Source organism: Apiospora kogelbergensis (assembly GCF_038363985.1).
Source record: "Apiospora kogelbergensis strain CBS 113332 chromosome Unknown utg000002l_segment0_segment0, whole genome shotgun sequence".
Classification (NCBI taxonomy): domain Eukaryota; kingdom Fungi; phylum Ascomycota; class Sordariomycetes; order Amphisphaeriales; family Apiosporaceae; genus Apiospora; species Apiospora kogelbergensis.
The window spans coordinates 1,155,273-1,168,151 of NW_027117419.1; the positions used below are offsets into that span (position 1 = coordinate 1,155,273).

At 53.0% G+C, this 12,879-nt stretch overlaps 3 protein-coding genes across 3 annotated transcripts; 2 read left to right on the plus strand and 1 right to left on the minus strand.

Annotated features, from left to right (window-relative positions):
* Nucleotides 1-4,860: 4,860 nt before the first annotated feature.
* On the plus strand, nt 4,861-5,846 carry PG998_003253 (GTP-binding protein ypt2; the record flags this gene model as incomplete). The annotated part of the gene is made up of 3 exons (XM_066870071.1): nt 4,861-4,890; nt 5,179-5,446; nt 5,515-5,846. 3 exons carry the CDS (start codon nt 4,861-4,863, stop codon nt 5,844-5,846), a joined length of 630 nt encoding a protein of 209 aa, XP_066733821.1.
* Nucleotides 5,847-6,828: 982 nt separating this feature from the next.
* Nucleotides 6,829-8,367, minus strand: PG998_003254 (uncharacterized protein; the record flags this gene model as incomplete). The annotated part of the gene is made up of 1 exon (XM_066870072.1): nt 6,829-8,367. The coding sequence occupies one exon, from the start codon at nt 8,365-8,367 to the stop codon at nt 6,829-6,831; it is 1,539 nt and encodes a 512-aa protein (XP_066733822.1).
* Nucleotides 8,368-8,895: 528 nt separating this feature from the next.
* PG998_003255 (AAA domain-containing protein) lies at nt 8,896-11,167 on the plus strand (the record flags this gene model as incomplete). Its single annotated transcript, XM_066870073.1, has 4 exons — nt 8,896-9,158; nt 9,185-9,300; nt 9,358-10,367; nt 10,424-11,167. 4 exons carry the CDS (start codon nt 8,896-8,898, stop codon nt 11,165-11,167), a joined length of 2,133 nt encoding a protein of 710 aa, XP_066733823.1.
* Between the last annotated feature and the right edge of the window lie 1,712 nt (nt 11,168-12,879).

A 12,879-nucleotide genomic window follows, 5' to 3' on the forward strand; every position in this document is an offset into this window, starting at 1 on the left:
ATCACGGGCTTGTGCTTCCCTTCAATGGAATCTGGCCAGCAATGCCGCGCCAGACACGACAACTCCCGTTCACGATTTACGGAAAAAGATACCAGCGCCACGATTTTCTTTCACGGCTGGTCATCGTAAGCATTAGAATGGTCCTAGAATTGCGACGCCGCATCAGGCGTTCATGTCACACCAATGCGCATTAATGCCATTAGGGAGGGCGTACTGGAAGGCCCCCCCTGCCGTTCGTTTTTGGAAACCTGTAAATAATTCTGAGAATGGGGGCCTGAACCAGGGTGTATACACTTTTAATCACGGGTATGGATGTATGCCCTACAATACAAATAACAATAATAATGATGAAACCTAAGCCACCCACCACCGGCACTCATGCTATTTATTAGTCAAGTGACTCCATCTTATCCAGCTACTCATGATTTGACGTGCTAGATGGCTGAACGCGCCCCGCGATCTGTTCATGCTCTCAGTGGCGCCTAATTGGTTCCCAGCAAACCCCTTTCGTTGTGAAAATGGCATCACGACTACGGGCCGAGAGTTGTGTTACACGATGTGCAGGTGCATGGTTAGAGGAATACTTTGATAGCAACGGCCTCTTCCGGGTGCTCTATTAACCACTCTCAATAACCATCTGGTTATATGTTGACTAATCCGCACATCTCCTCCCGAACGCTACATGTTTTAAAAGGGTTCAGCAAGAGCCGTCAACTAATTGATATGTTGGCCGGTGCAGCTCACATGTTACAGCACCGCAGGTTCCCGTGATAATGGGCTGAGCTATTGAGATTGAACTTGCCATGCTCACATTTTCAGCTGCTTGAACTTGGATGGGTTCTCAGGGGGTGTATTAGATAAGCAACAACCACAGTCACAGCTCACATGTAGTACAGTAAGTTTCCCTCTTCAACGGCTGCGGCGTGGTAAAGTCATACTGCGACGTTCTGATCTGAAAGCGCCACACAAGTCCCGTCGGATCTGGGGGCAATGTGCCTCTGGCTTAAACTGGCGGATGGTCGTGCAACCATGGGTACGAACCCGAATGGCCCGTTCTCCTGTGCCGTGCCTTGTCGCTTGCAGCTTCCTATGTTATTTTCAGCCGCACATGTTCCTCATGTTCCTTCCAAAAGCACAATTACACAACATCCATGGAGGTTGTGTAAATCATGGTGATAATCAGGTCGAAAGTCTGGTCTTATCAAGCAAAGACTTCAGTTTAGGTAAAGGAAGGACCTAGACTTGCTTATACGCGAGGCTATCCTCAGTCATATTGTCCGCTGTGCCTCTCATCTCGAATTTGGTGAGGGATTACGTTATCCTTCGAGCTGCGTAGGGGAATTGCTTCTACACCTGCAGCTGGCCACGCCCACGCCGGTCCATCGCTAACACCACTACTTAATCTTATAGACAAGAGCAGAAGGAGCCTCACGGCTTCCATGAGACAAGACCAGCCGTCAAGCGAGGTAGGCCCTAAGACTTGGGCCATTTCCACTCCCACTAAGTCTGGTAGAACCGTCGTGGGAATATTCAGGAAAGACCGCATTTTCGGAGCAGAAGGATAAGGAGCACCCCAGGGGCAGCTATGACCTCAAAACATTATCCGAACCTCCCGATAATGTTCCGGAGCTTACATTGGCTTTATCTATGGCCTCAACGGCGGCTTGCAACAAACTTGGACCAAAGGGGATAAATCGAATTTCTGGCCCAAGTTTGGCTTCCCAACGATAAGGTGTTTGCTAACGTGATCTGATCCCGCCTTTATGTCCTTCAAGCTCGGTCATCCATGAGTAATTCAGCTCGGTCCGAGGTCTGACGGCCAGTGACACCAGCAATACAACATGAGATGAGTGTTTGTCGACTATGTCATCCACCAAATCACCACGACCTGGTGTCATGAGCACCGCATCTGGAAATGTTGTTGTTGGCACCACCTAACGGAGCTCTTCTATATGACGATACTAACTTCCAGGAAGTTGCCGGGATGCGTTGTGACGAGCCAATATGGGCGGTTGCTCTCAGCGACGATGGAACATGGCGAAAAGGGTTCAGATATGGGACAGAGAAAGAAACCTCCAGAGATAGGTTATTCCAGCCAAGGTAATGTGCCTAGCTTTGGCTTTCTGGGAAGAAGACGCTGTTCTCTGGATTGCCTTGAAAAGCAATCAACTCCTGTGCTGGCCGTAGCCTACCATGATGGTGACTTGCGTTATGCGGCTCTTTTGCGTTCCGCATGAGTGGATCAGCATGGTCACCAAAGTCCAGGCAGGCAGGGGCAGCCGGCGCGAGATCTTCTTTGTGAACCGGTCCGAGCTGGCCATTGTCAAAGGCCTGGGCGGCTGTGAGCAAGGGCTGTCCAAGCCGTCACGAATTGCCGAAGGGGTGGCGGCTGGTGGAAGGGGCCTGCTGCCAGTGCGGCCTGGAGTAATTCGGGATCGAGAAAGACATTCTGTATAATATATATACGAAACGTGTAGCCTAGCCATCTTTATACGGAGTTAGATAGAAGCCGAGGAAGTACTTCGCAACAAGCAAAAAAAAAAAAAAAAAAAAAAAAAGAAACCAAGAAAAAACATAAAGCCCCTTTATATGACGTCTGCTTTTGTGTTGGTACATATGCATGCGATGAATCCGGCAACGATGTAATTATACCCTTTACTTTTGAATAGGGCTGGCGCCAACTTCATATATTTTTAACGACGCACATCGAGGTTGCCATGTGTTGTCATATGTATTGTCAAAGCAATTTGTGATCTCAGCCGGTCGCTAAGAAGCATATACAGGGTTCGGAAGCCTCTGACGACATTGCGAGGCAATAACCCCCCAGTCTCCAAGTTGCAGTCCATGTCCAGATATGATGCCGTGCAAACGGGCTCGTCACCTCGGACCCCCAGGGACAACTAGGAGCACTGTGGACAACGAGATCGTCCCGGCCCAGGGGCTTGGCGGACGTGGTGGGCGTTTCTGGGAGCTCTTCGGCCACGGCTTTGGACACCATGGCAGAATAAGTTGTCGGCAGGGTGTCTAGGAAATGTGACTAATCCTTCCCGGGTCGGTGCATTGACAAGACGGGCGAAACGGGGGGTACATCCGTAAGTGCGGCAACGCAGACCCAGCACAGCGCAACGGGACGAGGACGTTTGACTGCCTCCAGCCCCTTTTCTTCGTTGCGACTCATCTTCTACTGGGACACGTCCATTGTTCGCTTCCTCGCCGCGAGCCCATACTTCCTGTAGTACTTGTTTCGACGTTGATTCCTACGATATACGGCACGCCTGGTTATGACTTCAGTGAGGTCTACGTTGGGGTCACCTACCTCTGCGGGGGCTTTGGCGTTATTGCGGAAGGCTATATCAATGGCCGCCTGATGAACTGGAACTACCGAGTTGTCGCCCGCCAAGCAGGACTGCCGGTGGATAAGCGCTCTGGCGTAGCAAAAGGCAATCTTGACGACATGGAAACCACAAGATTCTCCGAGGAGCGAGGAGCGAGGAGAGAGCTCGCAAAACGTAGTCCGAGTACACAGCTACTTGCATGTTCTATATTGTGTGTCTCTTCCTTTCCCCTTTGAAGTGCGCACAGCTGCCTGCCTTTAAACTCCACAGGCGTTGACGCCCAAGACACACCAAATAAGCCACCGCGCATCGTGCAAGGGTTTTTGAGAGGATACGATAATGTTCCGTGGCATTGGAAGTTGAACAGATGATCCAAATGTAATGCCAAAGTTTTTCCGTTGGATTACGTAGGTGCATCCGAGTCAGACGTGGTGAAAGCAGAAGCGAAAGGAGCAAAAGAAGCAAAAGACCCCTAGGCCAGGCACACGTACCTGGTTTGTGCTGTATTGATGGGGCCCGTCTGCATGTGTATTAGCAGCATGTCACCCCTGTAGAACGGTTCCAGTCACCAGCGAGTGGTGCAGCAGTGCAGCAGCGCAGCCGTGCAGCCCAGACGTGTCAGCGACAGTCAGCATGTGTGTGTGTATCTAGACGTACATACATACGTAACCACCTCTTTTAGTACTGTATCCACCGCTGGTGCCAGTGCAGTGCAGTGCAGGGCAGCGCAGTGCATTGCATTTCCTTGTGATAGATGAATACAGCAAATCCAACAGCAGTCGAGCTGGCCAGTAAAGTAAATAAATCGCCTTATGTAGGTACGGTCCGTTTCCCCTAATCCCCTAAACAGATGCCTAGTTCTGGACCAGTGAGTGCCCCGGCTCCAAAGAGGCAAGAGGCCGCTGCTGACCGACAGACACCGCATCCCACCAGCGACTCTCGACGTTACGGAGCACCACTTACCGCAACAACGCAACAACCAAACCGCATCCATCACCATCACGGTGACCAACCTAGCACCCAATCCAGTTAGGCAACTGTGGACTGAACCATTGCTGCCACTTGATCTTATTAACTTCCGGATCCTTGGCCTGGCCTCGACCGGATTGAACACTTGAACAGACTCTCTCTGCACTGCCTCGCATTGAACTTCACCCAAACTGAGACTACCCGCTACATTCAACGCCGCACCGTCACCGTCGCACGGTTTTGGTGTCCAGTGACATTCTGCGAGAGATCCCTCCACGTCCCCTTTGCGACTCTACCACAACAAACTACACACTACACCACACCACGCTACGCTACGATCCGACCCAACGCAGCAACCAGCAACTCTCCCAAACCAAACACGACGACCCTGAACGACCGTCGTACCTGAGTTACACCGTTTCCGCGAACTACCCTTCATCTCCACATCATCACCCAAGAACGCCATCTACGTTCAACTTTCCGATAACCTCTTTCGCCCCCCGTTCCACGATACTTATTGGTGCTTGAGCCTCAACACCAAATACAATCCTTCAACATGTCGGGCAACCGGAACTACGACTTCTTAGTATGTCCTGTAATCTCTGTTGTCTACTACCACTGCCTGCCCTGCACGTAACATCGCCCCTCCGTCCCCATGTCCACCCTGCAGTCATCCTCGTCGAATTCACGCCGTCTCGACATGCGGACGGGAGTCTGGCGGCCCATCTCGCAGGCTAGACACTCCCTTTTGCGGAAAGCCTCGCGTCCGGTGTCCCTGCTCGACAACCGACCGTCGTATGCCGCACCGCAGCAGCAACAGCAGCCGCAACAGCAGACGAGGACTTCGATCGCTAACGACAGAATGCCCCATCAGATCAAACTCCTCCTCATCGGCGACTCAGGTGTAGGCAAATCATGCTGTCTGCTGCGTTTCAGTGAAGACTCTTTCACGCCCTCTTTCATCACCACCATTGGTATCGATTTCAAGATCCGAACCATCGAGCTCGATGGCAAACGTGTCAAGCTGCAGATATGGGATACCGCTGGCCAAGAGCGCTTCCGAACCATCACGACGGCCTACTATCGCGGTGCAATGGGAATCCTGCTCGTCTACGATGTCACGGACCAGAGGTCATTTGAAAGTGAGTGCCACGGCAACATGGCATCTATCAGTATAGCGAACATAAGTACTAACCATCCCTCGCTAAAGACATCCGCACCTGGTTCGCAAACGTGGAGCAGCATGCAACCGAAGGCGTCAACAAGATCTTGATCGGTAACAAGTGCGACTGGGAAGACAAGCGCGTCGTTTCGACAGAACAGGGAGAGACTCTGGCCAAAGAGCTCGGCATCCCCTTCCTCGAGGTCTCGGCCAAGAGCAACATCAACATCGACAAGGCATTCTACAGCCTGGCTGCCGATATCAAGAAGCGCATCATCGATACCTCCAAGGGGAACCCGCGGCCTCGTCTGTCAACGTGGCGCAGGGAGAGGGATCGGGTGGCCTGGGCAAGTGCTGCTAGGCGGACTTTTGTCTGCTGAGGCTCGAGGGGCGTGCTATGTATGCGTTTGACACACTGATAGACTTGATTTATCCGTGTGCAAGACAGGCTGCCTGGAATTCTGTTGAGCCAGTCCACATAGGTTGCTCATACATTAAACAGCGCAGACAAGAAATAGACAGGGGGTCACCAAGGGGGAAAGCATATTACCCAAGGGGGAGGCTTTAGAGATGCCGATATAGAAGGCGAGGAAGTATTGTCTTGGGCGAGGCACGAGAGGCAGGTTTACTAGGTAGGTTGCCTCTTCCATGTGGTGTGCCCACAACAACAACTGTTATCATCGATCCATGTACCTATGCATGGCAAAGCGCGACTCGCGGTTGCATTACCTCCGTGGCTTGCTCGCTTGCTTGCGTCGCAGCAGCAAGGGCAGAAGAAACCTCATTGATGGGTTACGTACAACAATGGCTCTGATTACGAGCAACGACTTGTTCCATGAATAAGAGTCTCTGTACGCTGCTGGACTGGCGCGGTCCGAAGGGAGACGGGCGAGCCACAACAAATGTCTGAAATGGGGGGATGGAGTTTGGTTTGATATGGGTTTTAATATACTTTTCCGGCAGCAGCTCTTTTTGTCTTCGCCTACGAAGTCTTACTTATTCTACCTATGTGACTCCTCTTCTAACCTTTCCGGTTCTGTTCTGACTCTGCCGCAGCCCTCTGAGTCGCAGGCCCCGGAAATGGGGGAACGATTAGTAAAAAAGGAGTATACTTTCTCATATTCTACCCCTGACTCTTATGAAAATATGCTCGTCTTGAAAGTGGAGTAGACATTGTATCTATCGAGATCCAGACCCCTGAATACCTATCCAGCATCACGTTGAAGTCCATGTTCAAGGAAGACACAAAGGGTTTAGTCAACACGAATACCGTAGATATTTGACGCAGTATGGTCGTAGCCTAGTTGGATAATTTTACAATAATTTACATTTTGCTTTATGTTGTGACGTGAAACTGCCTGTCTACCAGAGTATCGACGCGTTGATGGTCCGAGACTCCTCCCAAGCCTTGACGTCGCTGTCCTCGTGGCCCATTTTCAGCTGGAGCTGCCGACGGTGCCAGCGCCGGACGAAGCGGCGCGCTTCGGCCTCGTCGAGGAACGGCACGATGAACCGGTTCCAACGCCGGTACTTGTTTTGAAGCTTCTGTCGTTCCCGGGCCGTCCGCGAAAGCGACGCCAGCTCTGCCGCCGGGTCTGTTTCCGCCGCTGCCGCTTCTCCTTCCCCTCGGCCCTCCCCTCCCTCGCCCATGGCGCTGGCGAGCTGCTGCCGCAGCGAGTCTTCGGGCCCGGCCTGGTCCGCGGCCTTGAGCGAGCTCTTGCCGAAGGCCATGATGCCGCCGTCGGGGCCGTCGGGGTTCTTGAGGCGCCAGGGCAGGTTGCGCTCGACGCCGTCCTCGCGGATGACGGCGTGCAGCGTGGGGACCGAGAGGCGGCCGCCCTCGAGCACGAGCAGGACCAGGTGCTGCGTGCCGGCCGCGCGCATGAGCCACTCGATGAGCGAGGGGGCGCCGCGGTCCAGGAAGGTCTCGACGCGCGAGTAGACGGGCCGCTCGACGTCGTAGCGCATGCTCGGCGGCACCAGGGTGAAGTGGCGCACGCTGGCCAAGTCGCCCTCGGGCAGGTTGCCGTCGTCGTCGAGGAGGTCCTCGTAGAGCTCGAGGCTCGGGAGGGTCCAGGGCTTCTTGCGCGGCCGGCGGCGGGTCTCTCGAGGGTCCCCGGACGGCTGCGGCGGCGGCGGTCGTTCCGATGGCGGTCGCGGCGGCGTGATGCCCGTCAGCTCTTGGCGCATCAGGGTGTGCGCCCGCGCCAACCGCCACAGCGTCATGACCTCGATCTTCCAGGCGGCCGCGGCGGCGCCGCTCTCGAACAGGATGTAGTACTGGCCCGAGTGCTCGAGGGTGTCGACGTCGCGCACGGGGATGATGCGGTGGATGCCCGTGGACGACCAGCCTTCGACGTGGCGCGCGGGCCCGCCCAGCTGGGTGCGGAAGAAGTCGGACTCGGTCAGGGACTTGGGCGCGCCGCTCAGGACCAGGATGGCGCGGTTGTCGTAGGCGTATTCATCGGCGGCGGGGTCGATGTCGGCGTAGACTCGAAGCTCGTCGGTCAAGGAGAGCGGCGGTGGTTGTTGCTCTACCTGCTGCTGCTGCCGCCCTGGAACTGCCCCCACCTTGCCGTCTTTGGTGCTGCCATTGAATCTTCCTTTGTTGTTGGAGCGCACTGCCGCCTTGGCTTCGGCGGGGAAAAGCTCTTCGAAAAGAGTCTTCTTGAGATGGTGCGGCTGCGGTTTTGTCACCTCGGCAAAAATGGTCCTCCCCCAACGTTCATTCGATCCGGAGCTGGAGCCGGAGCCGGAGCTGTCACTGGTACTATATCGGCGGCGGTTGTTGGTGGCACGCAGCAACGGGGCCAGGGTCGGAGGCCATGTTGTTGTTGTGAAAGGCGCTGCCGCCGCTATTGTGGTACGCAAGAGCGGCCGCTGTAGCTGTCGTAATGGCATGCCGCGCTGCAACCAGCTAGTCGGTGCATTGCATCTGGATTTCAGTCGTGGTGGGTTGTGGTTTTTCAAGGTCGAGGTTGGAGACAACCAGGTTGAATAATTTCTACGCACACGCCAATCGATAACCTACTTGGTCTAGTCTGGTGGTGTACCTCGACGACATGTATCTTGGCTACTGCATAGCCCCATGATAGGCATTTGGACGTTGATATAAGCCCGTCTTGTAGTTTATTATGTCGTCCACGACCATTTGCCTCGATTACAATCCTTTTAGTTATGTTATGTGTTGGTTGAGAGAGTCGACAAATGTGTCGTGTCTGCTCTGATTATTCCCTGGGTGGAGCTTTAGTTGTGCAGGCGTTAAATGGTTTTTCTGGTGGGTGTGGTGGATCCCCCTTCGACTAATACATTGACTCAACTTGGTGATGAGACGAGATGGGCTCACAAAGAAAGGCCTGTTATTAACCACGTGAAAACCCCCCTTCCTCTTCTGTTGCAGAGGACCATTGCATTATTCCACCCGCCACCATGAAGTCCGGCTTCGACGGGAAGGTGCGTCTCCATACGTCGGAGCTGCCCAACCAGAAGCACGCAGCCAAGGCCTACATTTCTGACAAAACCTTCTACACATCCGGCTTCGTAGTGGACGAGCTGTGCTATATCGAGAGCAATGGCAAGAAGCACGAGGCCGTGGCTGTTTTGGGCGATAGGACCGTCAGGCAGGACGTCGTCCAGCTTAGCCGTGCTTTGAAGGAAGCCGCCGGGCTCGACTTGGAGGGTCCCCCATCCACGTACAGCCCGGTTCAGAAGCTCCCAGAGAGGCCGAGCTGGTCGTCGTCCGTGAGGTCACATCACAAAAGACCACGTTGACGGCGGAGCCCATAGACGAACAGTCGCGCCCCCACTGGGAATGGCTTCTGAAGGGTCACCTGGGTACGTCACCTAACTAACACAGTCCTTTATGGCTACACGAAGCTAATCCGTGAGCAGATGACGCCCAGTACGTCTTTGCAGGCTCCGTCATAAACGACATCAAAGGCCAGGGCCCCAAGCGGTCCTTCAAGGTCGAGGCTGTCAATGGCCTCCAACGTCACGTTGCTAAGGTGCACAAAACCACCAAAGTCAGAATCGTCCAAGGAGACGACGAAGACGACGCGGACATGGGTTCTGCTCCGAGGAAGCTGGAATTGCTCCATTTTCCCGGCCTAGCAGACCAAGCCGCCAAGATCAAGTACTTCTTTGACGATTACGGCATTGACGTCGGTCGGAATACGGCATGCTGCATGCCCATAGACGGTAGTCGAGGAACAGGGAAGACGATGCTCCTGAACCATATCGCCAACAGCAAATGGGGTAAAGTCATACGAGTCGGCTCCTCGGATAAAGCTGCCGCCATCGAAAACCACTTCGAAACCGCAATCAGCTCCGATCGCCAGACTCTCATCATAATAGACAACATCGCAGGTCTAATAGAGACGGGGAGGAAACCCGTCGTCAATGCCTTAGAAAACGGGCTTGAGAGCCTGGCTGCGAAGACGGAACAACGCCGAAGGCGCCCTAACGTAGCTGTTCTTGTGGCTTGTCGCGACTTTCAAGAAGATGTGCCTGAGGTTCTCCGTTCCCCCCGTTACTTCCAAAGGCGAGTCACTCTCCCTATTCCTAACGCTGCTGGGCGCAAGGAAATTATCAGGTATTATGAGCCCAAATTCCCCCAAGACTGCTTGGAGCAGTACGTAACCGACCTTGGAGATCGAACTCACGCCTACACGGGTGCTGATATATGGGCTCTGTTGCTCCACGCCGAAACCATAATGCGCCAGAGAACGCAAAGATCACCTGAGGGAGAGATAAGTTGGGATGACATCAAGCACGCCTTGGTCGAAACTCCACCCACAGCAATGCATGACATGACGCTCAAACCGCCCAGTGTTCGTTGGAGCGATATCGGAGGTTATAATGACGTTAAGGAGTCTCTACAGACATATATCAGACGTTCCAAAGTGAGTTGCACAAGCATGATCTCCTTATATGGATACCATACTTACCATTGTTGCAGCCCGGCCAAGTCCTCAACTATAAGCCTCCAAAGGGTGTCATGCTTTATGGCCCTCCAGGTTGCTCCAAGACCATGACAGCGCAAGCAATGGCTACAGAATCCGGCTTCAACTTCTTCGCAGTCAAGGGCGGCGAGCTACTGAACATGTACGTGGGTGAAACAGAGCGTTCGATACGCAATCTGTTTTGCCGGGCTCGTGAAGCCAGCCCTAGCATTATATTCTTCGACGAGATCGATTCGTTAGCAAGCTCACGATCAGGACCGGGCGGCGCCACGAGCGGTGGCGGCGTCCAAGCCGTGACCACGTTGTTGACGGAGATGGACGGGTTCGAGGAGCTTGGCGACGTGTTTGTGCTGGCGGCAACCAACAGACCAGATGCTCTGGATCCGGCACTACTACGACCTGGCCGCTTCGACGTGATGATCTACGTGCCTCTGCCGGACGAGAAGGCACGCGAGGCCATCTTCTCCCACAAGGCCAAGGAGCTGCATTTCAAGGATGTGGACGCTTCTACACTAGCGAAGCAATCTGACGGCTATTCCGGTGCCGAGCTGGCGCAAATATGCAACGGCGCTTTTCTCCGACACAATTACGACGGCCCTGAACCAAACTTCATGGAAGGACTCGAACGGGCGATCAGCAACGCGCCAAAGGGCGTCACTAAACAGATGCTTAGCCACTTTGAGCAGTGGCATGATTCGCGGAAGAACAACGGCTCGGGTGGGCTATTTCAGTTTAAATAGCAGCCCTTTAACGAATGTATATACCGGATTAGGTTTTAGCATAGTCTATTATACCTCTCAGTCTCATTTGATAGGTGTTATCATCGTCTTAAACGTCATCCTGCCGCTAGCACTACATCAATGTATTAGCATCTCGACCATAATTTCTGATAGTAATCTGTCGCGCTGGATTGCATATTGTTGCGAGCCAGTTTTTCTATCAGCTACGTAAAGGGGCACGCACAAAGGTCGCATTCTGCTTATAGGCACTAACATAAACCGTTTGAATAAGAACTAACACAAAACTGTAGAAGACTAGGAAAGCGCACCCCATCTCTCAAGATACCAAAGAGCAGTGCTACTCCCTACAGTACGGAAGAAGCAAGTAGCAGGCTAACATTCTTTGACTAGCTGAAAACCAGAGAGATTCTGGTGCGGACAGGGCCACAATTCAACCACACATGCTCCATGTCATAGCTGACTGCTGAACAGAATGTTCCAACTCCAGAGTGCCCATCTTTAGGACATTTCCAGAATGCTAGAACATCCAGCGAGGACCATGCCCGATATGTAAACCCAAGGAAGAAGGCGAAACAAAATCTCCGGAAAATTGAGCCCACATACAAGTCCTATCGCTGTAGCGATCACAAGAATGCCGCTCAGTACAAGCTGCTTAGACCTGGAGCGGATGTGTAGGTAGTAGAGGAAACCGCCTGCAAGGTAGTATAGGGATCTGGCAGCCATTATGACTGGAACCGTGTCCAATGAGGGCTTCGGTCCTCGTTCTTATATGGGATCGATATGCGTCTGAGGTGGATTCGAACCGTCTTGTGATGCAGGAAATTGAGAACAGAACAAGATTGCACCTACCGCCGCCGTGACGACGATGAGAACCAGACTGAGAAATAGGACCGTGGAGTGTGAAGGTCGTGACGAGGGCTTCTGTGGCCAGATGGGAAAAGATAAGGACTCTATTGCCATCGAGTTGCTGTCCCCTAATGCCCACTGCTTCCTCTTTTCGTTTGTAGTTCTCGTCCCGAATACACAGGTCATGGTGATATCGCGGGAGGGTAACAGATATATACGGTCCTCCATGCTCGATTTGGGAACAAGAGGGAGTCTCTGTGGATTGCCATGCTCCGTCAGTGGCTGTACAGCTAATTGATCCTGTTGAGAGAATGTGCTTCTGCTGATCAGTATTGAGATTTGGCTTTGGCAATATGTTCTGCTGCTAACTTAGTCTCCAAATCCATGCGGCTTGGCTGAATAGAACTCCAGGGACTACGAATCGTGTAATGTTTTCTTCCTATATGTGGTTCAATGGCTTGAACGGACTCTTTCAGTCGTATGTCAACGTCCTTCGGTGCTGGACAGGAAAGGGTACCTATTGGCTCCGGGTTGAATACACGACCACGAATTCCTTCCATCATCAAGCTCGGCCCAACACACCTGATAGAAAGCTCCATCGCCTTTGGCTATACTATTGCATGATATGTTGGGTATCGGGTCGGAGGTTCTGCTCATGTTCTTGAGAAACTGTCTAGATGAGGACATAACCAGCTGAACCAAAACTAGAGCGCCTAAGTCAGTACGAAAATCGTTTCTGCGCCAATTGCTATTGCATCTTCAGTGCAGGAGAATTTGAGGTATATTAACAGACAGGAGACTGAATTGGTGTTGTATTGAGCAAAAGTTCAATGAATGAGGGTAGGAGCGCTTAAGCTTCAGGACGA